General features: G+C 45.7%; 2 protein-coding genes across 12 annotated transcripts in view; both read left to right on the top strand.

The window, feature by feature from the left end:
• Nucleotides 1-2367, top strand: part of Nckap5 (NCK associated protein 5) — a 903226-nt gene extending 900859 nt beyond the window's left edge. For 8 of the 9 annotated variants that reach the window (XM_031380937.1, XM_031380939.1, XM_031380935.1 and 5 more), the window contains one exon: nt 905-2367. In XM_031380937.1, coding sequence (XP_031236797.1) covers nt 905-1183 — 279 coding nt within the window. In that variant the 3' untranslated portion in view covers nt 1184-2367. The remainder of the gene's footprint in view (nt 1-904) is intronic. The other variant, XM_031380958.1, reaches the window with a different exon arrangement.
• A 1399-nt stretch (nt 2368-3766) lies between these two features.
• Nucleotides 3767-12500, top strand: part of Lypd1 (LY6/PLAUR domain containing 1) — a 38347-nt gene continuing 29613 nt past the window's right edge. Inside the window, exons 1-3 of one of the 3 annotated variants that reach the window (XM_031380916.1) lie at nt 3801-3977; nt 4105-4143; nt 5459-5596. In XM_031380916.1, the coding sequence (XP_031236776.1) occupies nt 3917-3977; nt 4105-4143; nt 5459-5596 (238 nt within the window). In that variant the 5' untranslated portion in view covers nt 3801-3916. Of the gene's footprint in view, nt 4144-5458; nt 5597-12500 lie in introns of all 3 variants that reach the window. The other 2 variants (XM_031380911.1, XM_031380907.1) reach the window with 2 other exon arrangements.

The following is a 12500-nucleotide window of genomic DNA, read 5'->3' as shown; positions in this document are numbered from 1 at the left end:
CCCCTGTTGTTACTTTTCCCTGGGATGGTGGAATTCTTGCCCCAAAGGTTCTGATGGGGTGTGCTTTAGTGACTTGGATCACCCTCACTCTTCTCAGTACCTCTGGTGTCCCTGCCTCCCATTGTTCTCACCCCAACCTGAGCATCAACTTGAGCAACTGAAGACACTCAGGTTCACAGGGCACCTACAATGATTACCTAGTGTAACTGCAGTGTTTTATGAAGTCCTGAAGCGAAGTATGAAGAAAATCACATCCTTGGAATAAATTGGTATAGCTAGACCTTCTGGAAGGGAAGGGTTTCTAAAGTGCAGACCCGTTACTTGGTTTTTATGCCTCTAGCCCTTCTGCAATCTGTAGTCAGTGACTCTGAGCTCTCCTTCAAATATCTCAGGGACCTAAAAGGGACAAAATTGAAACATGACAATATTCTTAAGCAGCTTAAATATGTACTTAAATTTTATGGCAATTTAACAGATTTTTATGCCTTTTTTTCTCCCAAAAGTTGATAACTTCTGGCTGAAACTCAATCCATATCCCTTTTAGAAAAAGTACAAGGAGTATTTATCGAGAAAACAGAGGGCTTTGAACTTTTGATAAAGAAAAATAAGATACTTTACCTAAGCAAATTTCAAATGGATCCATTTAAAATGAATTAAGTGGCACTTAACTGGTTTGCAAATTGGGATCTATTTATCTCACTAAAATGATTAAAGTCTTGATTTATCCCTAAAATTATCTTTATTATTGCATTTAATTACACTAAAAGATTGTTAAGGACTTGTAGGTTCTCTCTGTCCCTTTAAACTGTACTTTATTCAGACAATAATTGAATATCAGATAGGATAAATTGATTTTTTCCCAAAGAATTATGTTTCTAATATTTTTTCCTTTTTTTTTTTTCAGGAACTGAAACAAGTTGAAGAAACAAAAGAAGATCCCAAGAATAGATTATCTGAAATTTCCCTGGAGTCATTCAATAAATTTAACTGCAATACTGTGATTTTATTAGAAAAAGAGAAGTCTCCAAGTGAGGTTGAAGGACAAAAGGAAGAGAAAGGCAAAAAGACAGAAGTGTCTTTGAGTAGCTCCGAAAGGCCCGGGGTGGACCGCGTGGAGTCTCTGAGTGACTCCCTGTACGACAGCTTCTCCTCTTGTGCAAGTCAAGCTTCCAACGAGGCCTAGAAGAGCATCCCTCAGTGAGCCTCGTGTGTGGTGCACTAGGGAAACAGACTACGGAGCCAGGGATGCAGGAGCACTGACTCCAGAGAAGCTGACAGCAGCCAGTACACCAGAGTTTACTTCCTTCAAGGACTGACAAAGATTGCCTCTACTTACTGTGTTTCCAGAGGATTGAAAAGCAAAAGATGATGGGGAATTCTCAATGTTTGCACTTTTTTGAGTATTTGTATAAAATCTGTAAATTTTTTTTTTGGGGGGGAAGAGAAATTATATTTGTAGGGGGAGAAAGATAGCAATAAAAAGAGTTGCGCCATGCTCTTGAAACGATGCATTAAGTTCTAGAAGTTGATAATATATTTTTTAAAACCCCAACTGAAGATTTTTGTGAACATAATCATCTTGGTCCTCAAGTCTTTTGTGCGTGTACAGTCAATCTCAGCGTGGGGTGGGCAGGAAAGCCAGAAGGCTTGAGGTCATCTCAGTTTCTCGAGGTCTCTCTCTATATATATTGCAGTTTGAAGGGTGGTCCAGTTTCCGCATAGTCTCAAGGAAGACTCAAGTTGTGATGTTGTAGGTGTTCTGTTGAAGAATTAAGCTGGTGGGCACTGATTAGGTGGCCCCAGGTGATGGCGTAAGGGAGCAGATCTTAGCAGGCTTCACTCCCAACCTCTTCCATCCTCTCCACTGTATTTCTCACAATTCCCAATGTTTGTTGTTTTCTTTTTAAATCTCCCTGCTTTATTATTATTGAAAACCTGGGTACTCTTTGCCATATCTTCTTTATAAAAATAAATGAATGGTTGGTGCTATGAAACTTTCTTACTTTTTAATATCCTTTTTTCTATTAAAGACTGTTTATATGGGAGGATAAATTCTATTTTAAAGGTTATGTGTATTTTTTCTAGACGTGAACTATTTATAATTCCTTCTGTACAGAAGCCTACAGGCCAGGCAGGGTAGAGCTATGTTTAGGATTTGTGCAGTTACCTTAGAACACTTGTATCTTTATAGAGTATTGTATGACCAGTGTTATTGTATTTGTGCAATTTGTTGTACTTGGATTTCATTACCTTATATTCAAGCTCCGTAAAGCATCTTCCGTGTCTTTAAGAAAATCCTTTTGTTTCATTTCATTTCGGAATAAACATCTTATCACAATTACACCCTCTAAGAGCAGAAAAGAACTTTGTTCAAGGAGAGGTTGGTCCCGTGATTATTTTAATCGCGTCGCGCACGCTTGCTCTGTGGAGAGGTTTCCCTGAAGGAATAAATAAACCGACCCTTTTGCTACTGTAATAGTAATTCGAACAATTGTTAAGATCCACACTTCAGACAAGCGAGTGATGGTCAAAGCATCCTTGTCTCCCCCAAGGAGTTAACCAGCTAGAAATGAAGGGGAGGGGGTGGGGAGAATGAGCCCGAGGCAGCTATGGACCGATCTCTGCAAAGGAATTACAAGAAAGTCATTTATGCCTCTTCCAAACCTGCTCTGCTGGCAGGGTAGGGAAATAAATGATCACATCCCAGCTGAGAGACCACTTCCCCTCGGGAGACCCCCACAGGAGAGGGGTGATGCTGAGCCGCGGGTTTCCACTGACGCTCCCAAATCAGGGGTGGGGGTGGATGGAAATGCGCAGGGGTTGTGGGCGGGGGCACCAAGAGCTGAGACTGTCAGCTCTGTGCACAGCACAGTCTTCCACAAAGCTCCACCAGGAAGGAAAAATAGCACCGTGGTGTCCCGGGAGTATGCAAGGTGGGTCACTTAGAATCGTCAGAAACAGGAGTGGTGGAGGAGGAGGGAGGCAGCCAATGGCCAAGTGGCCATGCTTTAGCGCGGTAAGGAGTGTATACCCATAGCTGGTGGCTTGGGGGAGCGGTCAGCCCCATTTGCTTTTCAGTGACAGCACAGATCGCGATGTCCACTCCCCCAAGTAGCTTTATTTCTGGGCTAGGCGACCGGGGCTGAGTCAATGCATCCCCCAGCGGTGCCCGCAAGCAAGTGAGGAGAGGATGGTTGGGTAAGGCGAGCCAGCTGCGGTAGGGTCACCATTGTACTCGCAGGCATTCTGCCGGAAGACCCAGGTGACCGGTGAGGTGGGTTTCTCTCCGGAAGAGGCACGGCTGCGTCCTACACCCCCAAGGAACTCGCTACCGCGCAACTTAGCCAGGTGTCCAGAAACACCCTTTCGCCTTATCCCAGGCAGTCACCTAGAGGGCCGGAGGGCGGGGAGCGATAGAAGACACCGAGCTGGGTGGGCGAGACCCAGTTGCAAGGGTACTGGTTAACACCGGAAGGGAACAGAGCAAACAGAAGGGTATCGGAGCCCAGCACTCGGGTCTCCGAGTTCATAGGACAGGTCCTGATGGCACCTGCTGCGCCATAGTTACCTCCTTATTCCTAAACCTCTATCAACACTACTCCCGAGCCCAGCAGGCGCTCCTTTCCCAGGAACTAGAGGAGGTAGGCTAAAAGGGTAGCAGAAAGGGGTGGGGACAGTAGAGAGACAGTCCCAGCCTTCCCCGCCCTCCACCCCCACCACAACTCAGCAGCCGTCACGTGGTACCCGGAGTGGAAGGGGTGGGGGCAGAAGAGGCGAGACTTTTTTTGGGTGCTCCGGATCGCCAGTAGTTCTTCAAGCCTCAGCAGCCAACTCCTCCGGAGGCGCTGCGCTCTGTCCCAGGGAGCGCGAACCCAAGGAGCCTGGGACCAGCCTCTGGGAGCCCCGGGCGCGGGCGATGCGGGCGCCGCGGGCGACACCTGCGGCTCCTCTCGGTGGCAGCCGTCGCCTGGGCGGCAGCAGCACGAGCCTCGGCAGCCTTGGCAGCTACAGTAGCCGCGGCCGGAACAGCCCCGGCTGCGGTCGCGATCTCTGATGCTCTTGCCCGCTCCCGGCCCTGCCGATCCGGGAGGATGTGGGTTCTCGGCATCGCAGCAACTTTTTGCGGATTGTTCTGGCTTCCAGGTAAGAAGATGGAGAGGCCGGCTGCCTGGCCAGACACGCTCATGCCATCTCGCCAAGCGTCCCTGCTCTAAGCCCCAGTGCGCCCAGCTGTGGTCCGCGCTGCGCTGGGGCTACCCAGCGGGAGTTTGGTGCTGGAAACTGAGACCAAAGGCGCTAGACTGGGACGCTCTCCAAGTCCCGCGCTGCAGGAGAGCCGAGAGCAGCAGATTGGCGCGACTCTTGGCTGCAGCTGCCTGGGGTTCACAGTCGGGGATACAGAGCCGGGAGTGGGGAGGGTCCTTGAGTTGGGCGAGACAGGAAAAGGGGAGAGCCTCCAACCTAGCCTCCAACCTAGTCGAGTTATCCAGTGTTTGTGGCCACCCAAGGGAGCGGCGACGCTGACAGGTGAGCGGCTCGCCGGACAATCTGCTGCTGGGGGCTGGGGAGCAGCCCTCCTGGACTGAGTTAGCTAGCTGTGCTCTTCGTACGATCGGTAGGGTGCTAGGAAGGGGCATGCGGCCCAAAGAGAAGCTCCCAGATCAAAGGAGAGCAACCATGAAGATATGGTAAGTAACTGCTCTTGATCGCGGACTCTAAGCTATCAGAATTTTTTTTTTCTCAACAGCCATGTTTTTCAAAAAGCGGGTAAAAAGGCAGGTTCTAAAAGGGCTGCAGTGTAGCGGTTCCTGGGAAGGCGCGCACATCCAACACACGCTCACACTTCATCCTTTCCAACCCTCAGCAGCAGCTTCCCCTGTCACTGATCACAAGAAGGGACCCTGAGCTGGAGGACTGAGCACGGATACTAGGCATCCAGCGCCTCCCCCCAGGTTGCAGGGTGGTCGCTAAGAAGGATCAGAACCTCAGCCCATGAACGCTGACTTACAAGATTAAATAAATAAAACTGAAAACGCGTCAGCCAATGCAATTTTGAACGGTGCCAAAACAGTAATTAACCAATTTGTAACCAATTAGCAATTAGGCTCAGACAGGAGCTCAAAGCTTGTCGCCCACTACTTTGATCTGGGATTTGAACTCTCAGCGGTCTCTTTGCAACTTCTTGCGGAAAGGCCTTGAGGGGTGTTACAGGAGCTGTTTGTGTCTAGAGAAGAAATGGAGGGTCTCTGGCAGGGCTTTATCCTCCTAGACCCTGAGAACTGATGCCGCCGCCCCCTGCTGGCTTCAGGCACCTCCAGCCCTACTGATCATCAGGAGGCAGAGACCAGAAGCCCTTGTTGTCTGGGGCAGTACCGGTGATACTGGCCAGCCAGAATGTGCTCTATGCAAGCCAGATCTTAACCAGTGTTTCTGAACCCCCACCACATCTGTCCCACAGGGCTGGCGCTGCAAATTCAGTGCTACCAGTGTGAAGAATTCCAGCTGAACAACGATTGCTCGTCCCCTGAGTTCATTGTAAATTGCACTGTGAACGTTCAAGACATGTGTCAGAAAGAAGTGATGGAGCAAAGTGCTGGTAAGACTCTTTCCCCTCTAGCCCCCATCCAAGGCTTGGAAAGGCATGTGTTAAATTAAAGGAAAAGATCTTGACTGGTCTAACACACATGCTACTGTGTGCTACATATGCACCTGGGCGCGCGCGCTTGTGTGTGTGCACACACGCACACACACACCCACCCACACACACATACACATACACACTGGTTAGCACATATTTACTTTTTACAGTTCTGGGAAAGTAAAGAGTTGGAAGTTGTTTAAACTCATTAGAGTTAATTACCAGGGCTTCTTCTCTGGGGGCTCCTGAGAAGTTATTGTAAATCAGTATCTTTCCTTTATTTTTATTTTTTATTTACACCTTTCACCTTCCTGGACTGAAAAGCTGATCACTGATCAGGGCGGTGAAAACAATATATGGATAACTGCCCAGGCTCCAGCAGCTCGACAGTAGCCTGTGAGCAATGTCAGACTGAAATATGAAGCTACTTGAAGTTCCCAGAGGTCAGAACTTGAAAAATGTGTTTTGTCATAGCGCCACACCATATTTCTTTGAAGAACGCTATAGGATCTTTATTTAATTTTAGAACTAATGCATCAAATTCCAAGCACAAATTGCCAAGATCTTCCTCAGGAAGGATTCCCCGCCCCCCACTGCCCAGTACCCTAGCCATTTAGCTACTGGCTAGCTGCGCAAAGAGCCTGGGTGTTAAACAGCTGAAGAAGGGAGGGAGATGGAACCTACTTCACTCTAGCTAGTAAGTCTTTTGAAAGGTAGAATCCCACCCACTCGGAAGTTAAAATTAAAAACCCACCCCCAAAGTGGAACCAGAACTTTAAGAAAAATAAATGAGCTATTATTGCTTTGATTCCAAGGTCAAATAGAGACTTGGCTATTTAAAGGTTGCTGAAAGCAAGGGAAATCCCATCCTGGGATGAATGACAGTGGGTGAGCCTTGTTCCTTTTTAGTCCAACGAGGTGCCCATAGAGCTCCATGGGTCATTGGAACAATTGATTCCCCTTAACTCCCTGGCTACAGTGATAACCACAGAGAAAGAAGCTAGCACTGAAGACAGACCCATGGAGAAGCAGCTTCTTCCTGGTTAGGGAATGGAAGTATATTGTTGTTAACCTCTTGATTGCTTAAGGAGCCTCTCTGGCAGCTCTCCATAGCACTGAGCAACGGTGTGAGGGTGTGGGTGTATAATTTTTTGCATGTGTATGTGTGTGTGTGATATGCACGCATGTATGTATGTGTGTGTGTAAGTATGTATGCAAACATGTTCACATTTGTTGGTACATGAGTATACATAGGTACGTGTTATGTGTACATGGTATTCATGTCAGTGTAGATGCATGTTTGCATGTGTGGAGACAAGAGGTTGATTTCCACATCTTCCTTGACTGTATATATGGAGGCAGAGCCTTTTACTTGAACCCAGAGCTCATCAATTCTAACTAAACAACTTGATCCAAAGACCTCAGATCTCTGCCTCCAAAAGCTGGGCTTACAAGCCCTCATCAGCCCTGCTGACATTTACATGTGTGCCTGGCATCCAGATTCTAGTCCTCACACTTACATGGAAGCACTTCTCCCTCCGCACCACCACTCCAGACCCCTCGGATGTGGCTCTCCTTTGTAGTACATTATTGGCTGGAGTGTATATATATATATATATATATATATATATATATATATATATATATAAAATGCTATTCTGAGAAGTCTAAGATGTAACTGCTCTCAAACATAATGTATCCTCCAAAACCTAGCGAGCATAGTTGTAGCATCTGGTACTCCTCTTATTTAATGCAGTAGGACAACACAAAACTTAATGATGATACTGTAACCAAGATGGATGTGAATGGTTTCCATGAGTGATTTTCATTGCGCTGTATTTTAACTGAGCCAAGCACCTTCTGCCCTTTGAGTATCTGCAGCCCTCTTCCATGAAATAGGCTCGAGGTGTTGGCGTACCTTAAGAACTTCCTCACTCCTGAAGGCCACTGCTTACATGGGGGCTGTGCTTCAGAACTAGGGGTGTGATCCAGAAAAGGGGTTCCTCAGAAGAATACTTCCGGGAAAAGCACTGCCTTTTGTCTATGTATTCATCCAAGATGGCAGCCACACACTCCAGTTTCAAAGTGATGTTTCTCCTCTTGCTGCAGCCTCTTCCCCAAACTATACTGTAGAAAAGACCTCATAATTTCCATATGACCCACAGAGAGCATACAGGCGGTCAGTCCTGAAGGAAGTCTTTGGTTTAGGTTGCTTGTTTTCTAGCAACAGATGTCACTAGAAAGATGTCCCGATGGCCACAGCCTAGAGGACATAAGCCACGGGTTAAAAGGTGAGGAAAAACTATCACACAGCGATGTCAACCTTTTTTCCTTCTTTTGGTGAGAATGAGAGAGAGAGAGAGAGAGAGAGAGAGAGAGAGAGAGGAAATGTATGTGATATATATATATACACACACACATATATACATATGCATGTGTGTATATACACAACAAGGATACATATGCAAAGGTACACACCCTCAAGCAGGAGCAGATAAAGTCCAGGAGGGCATCCCAGCTCTCACTCTCCCCCTTTTCCCTTTAAAACATGGTTTCCCGCTGATCCTGGCCCCCATCAAGCCCCAGAAATCCTCTTGTCTCTATCCTCCATAGTGTTGTAGGGGGAGGGGTGGACACCTAGCTTATTTTTGTTTTGTTTTTTTTCAACATGGATGCTGGGATTCTTCACGATTGTTCAGCAAACATTTTTTATTCACCCTTCTCCAGTATTTACAATGGACTGACCGCCTAGGCAACGCTAGCTGTCTTCATTCTGTCTCCGTGACCTCTGCTTGTAACAACTGCAGCTGTGTAGTGCCTGCTTGTGACACTGGGCTTCCATACCCACTAGGCACCTAGGAAAACCAGGGTCTAATAAACAGCCATTCTAACTCACATGCCAAATAACCCAAATTGAGTTTTAGTTTCATCCTTTGTATAAATGCTTAAAACTTACATTTATTTATTTGAGGTGAGGGTGATGACTATACACACACCCCAGCTTACATGTTTCTGGAGGTCAGAGGTCAAAGGACAACTTTCAAGAACTGGTTCTCGCTTCCACCGTTTTACCCTGGGAATGTGGGTCCTGGACATAACCTTAGCCTTGGTATCAAAACAAACAAACAAATAAAACAGAAGCAATTAATGAATCCCAAGGGAAAACCAGTTAGGAGGTGTTTCTTAGTTTCTGTTTGTTTGTTTCCTGTTGCTGTAACAAAGTAGTCTAACAAATGGAGCTGCATGGAAAGTTTAGTTTTAGCTCACAGTTCAAGGCACAGTCCAGAAGCAGCAGGAGTTTGAGAGGAGACTGATCCTATCACATGCACTCAGGAACAAAGGAAGGCCTGCCTGCTGTAGTGTCCCCAGCCCCTCTCCTTTTCAGGAGTTCAGTCAGAGAACGGCCCTGCACATGACTAAGGTGAGGCTGCCCATGTAAAGTAATGCCAAGGTAATTCGCCCGCAGACATGCCCTCATTCTCCTGTTGTCAAGTTGGCAACACTAACCATCATACTGATGAACACTAACTGTAACGGATGCACTGAGTGGGTGCTTTCTGAGTGGGAATTCATTGGAAGTGAGGCAAATGTGGTCACTGTTTCTGTTTATCCTGGAGGTTTTGTTTATTTGCTTGGTTGGTTGGTTGGTTGGTTGGTTGGTTGGTTGGTTGGTTGGGGTTTTTACTTTGCTTTGTTTTCCATTTTGTTTTCTTGGTTTTTGGCTTTGTTTGGCGTTTTGTCTTTTCTCAGCAGAAAGCAATGTCGTGGGACTGATATCTTGAAGGCATTTCATATTAAATTTCGTGTAATTGTTATAGAGCAGTCAGCTTGATTATTATTATTTTTTTTTTTGCCAACAAAGATGGAGAGCAACTTTGGTTGCTAGGTGACCACAATATAATAACATCATGGCAGCATGAGCTAACTTTCATCATTGTACCATCTGACTCGTCCCTTAGCACTAGCCTCGTGATATCTCATGAAATGTAGTAGCTCGATTCATGATGACCGATTACGACTCTATATTTCAACCAGCTGGCCTATGGTTCCACTCTTCGTCATCTTCGTGTTGAAGAAGGAACACAGTGCCTATTAGGTGGCCCCATCAGGAATCAAAGCCAGGTTGGTTCATAATGTAGCCTGTGCTGAGATTCTTGGTGCAACAGAGCTGAAAATGCTAGAGTCCTACCTAAGAGCATACAGGTATCTTCCTGAAGTTCTGTTGAATCTGATAGCCCCCTTCCCACTGAGGATGCTTAGTCTGTGTATCCCTGTTCTGTACAGCCATGGGTCTTGTCTAAGCTCTTCAAGAGACTCTGGGATGCTCCACACTGAATGACTGATTTGGAGCATTCTTTGTATGTTATAGAGAAACAAAGGAAGATCTTTAAAAAGTTATATGCCTGTCCCCAAGTCCACTAGCCCATTGTTACCAGGTGGGTTTCACTTCCTTGGCCAAATACATTCGCTGCAATGTCACCTGTCAGTCTCTGACAGAAGGAAATGTACCACCACACACTCCCAAGGAGAGAACACTGGGAAAGTTCTAAGGACTGTGATGATTTTCTTTTATGTCTGTCAAGTTCATCTGGAAGGCCAAGTGGACAGACTGCAAAGTAGATATTAGAAAGACAGCCAAAGGGGATTTAAATTTTTTGAGTGTGCCTTGAACTGGCATTTCTTTAATAGGTATAGAAATACCAGGGATTTATACAGACGAAGAAATCTTAATGAACTAACCTAGCCTGACATTAAGAAGCAAATAAAAGACAGTCTCCCTGCCTGCCCCATCCCCAAACACCAACAATACGATATGGTCAGGCCTTCAGTTGATCTTAGCCGGCTTAAGTCTGCAAACCAGTCCTTATGAATTTTGAGAAAGGTAAATTTAATTTCTATGGAGGTGCACTTAAAATTAACCTTTGCCTATTCTCTAGAGTGGTGCCCCTGTTAGGATCTGAGGTTATTTTCTGATGTTCTTTTTCCCTTGGTCATTTCTAGAATAATAAAGTGTGAGTTCTGGGGAAGAGAAGTTTCCTGTACTCCCTAATTGATGCTTAAACGTTTGCATGACTAATGCCTCCCCTCCCAACTCTGCTCTTCATGGGTTGGTGTTTCTAAGCAGTGTCCTTGAGATCGCATTTATTTTGCTTATTTATCATTGCATTCCCTAAAAATATTTCAAATATTGATTTTCATTTCAGAAGAGAAGCCTGCCCCCAACCTTCCAGTATGAATTTTTAAACCAGGCTATAAAGAATACGAATTTGCATTTGTTTGACAGTGCAATCTTGTAATTAGAGTTTTTCCTCTTGACTAGATACAGTGAAAGGGGCATAATTTAATTTTTATAGACTAGCCAATTTCTGCCCTTACTAAAATATAGCTCTGTCAGTGAGCAAACTGTTACAGGTTCTCCTAAACCTTATTTAAAAGTTAAATGCAGTATATTGAGAGAAAGTTCATGGTCTGAATCGGTAACCTGATCGATCTTTCCACCCATCCTTGCAATATGCATTAATCTATTTGTCTGTTTTGCAATACAAGGGTTACTGATTTACATGCCATCTTGCGTCTCCATTATGGCTGGATAAGGAATGGCCGTTTTGCTTTTGGATTAGTTAGTTGCTCATTAAGTTAGACAAGGATGGCTCCAGGCTTCAGCTAGGTTCAGTTCATGTCTTGTTTTCTCATGAGCTAAATGGGGATCAGTGAAAGAGGTATGGATGGACATCTGCTCCTGGTAAAACAAAGGTCAACTGCAGGAGAAAGCCACGGTTTTCTCAAATCCGAGTGTGCTTAATTTTACCCGGGTTTGGAAAGTGGATTCTTATTTGTCCCTGTGGGCTTATCCGAAACGAGTCAAGCTCTGCTTGTCAGTTTCCTATCACAGTGTGGTTGTCCATGGATTCCCTTTTTAAAGCAACACAGAGGAGGGGGCTGGGGAGACAGGGTCCCTCATTGCCCTTGTGCTTCGATAAATTGGCTATTCAATTGCGTTTTGTGTGTGTCTATCTGTGTGTGTGTGTGTGTGTGTGTGTGCGCTCGTTCCACAGTATTCCTGAGGTATTCAGAACTCAAGGTGATCAGTTCTGTCCTTTCTCCATGTGGATTCCAGAGTCATCTAATTTGTATAGTAAGGCTCAGAAGCAAGCACCTCAGTCTGTTGAGCCATGCCTCACTCACCCCAGGTCTTTTGCCTGCCTCCCCCCAACCCCCCGTGGCCCCTAAGATCTCTCTTGAGACAACCACTGGCAATTCTATTTTCTCACTTGTAAACTCACTTTGAATCAGTCAGATGGATCACGGAGAATATAAATCAACTCGAGGACAAAACGTTTAAGATTTGCCCTAGGACCTAGGAGATGGCTCGTTGGGTAAAGTCACTTGCTCCAAGGGTCTGACTACCTGAATTTGAGCCCTGGAGCTCAGGCAGTGCAAAGAGAGACCAGCAAGTTCCTCTGCACACAAACATATAAAGTGAGAACGTAAAATAACTTAATTAAGGGAAAGCAAAAAAAAAGGTTAAAATAAAAGGACACCAAGGTTACAGTGGTAGCTCGTTGGTATAGGGCGCTGCATTTCGTGAGCCCAGGCACCTGAGCTCAACTCCTAGATCCCACGATTAAAACAAAGAAAAGCAGAAAACATCCTGTTGAGCATGGTGTCCAGCTGGTATATATGTATGTTGGAGATAGTGTTGAAAGTTCTGTGGCTCACTGGCCAGCAGACCCTACTTTGCAAATCCCAGGCAAGTAAGAGACCCTCTCTTAAGAAATAAAGTAGCCGGGCGGTGGTGGCGCACGCCTTTAATCCCAGCACTTGGGAGGCAGAAGCAGGTAGATTTCTGAGTTCGAGGCCA

The sequence above is a fragment of the Mastomys coucha genome, unplaced genomic scaffold, assembly GCF_008632895.1.
Source record: "Mastomys coucha isolate ucsf_1 unplaced genomic scaffold, UCSF_Mcou_1 pScaffold1, whole genome shotgun sequence".
Classification (NCBI taxonomy): Eukaryota; Metazoa; Chordata; class Mammalia; order Rodentia; family Muridae; genus Mastomys; species Mastomys coucha.
The sequence above is the reverse complement of the archived record's forward strand: the minus strand, read 5'-3'. Positions and strand labels throughout refer to the sequence as shown.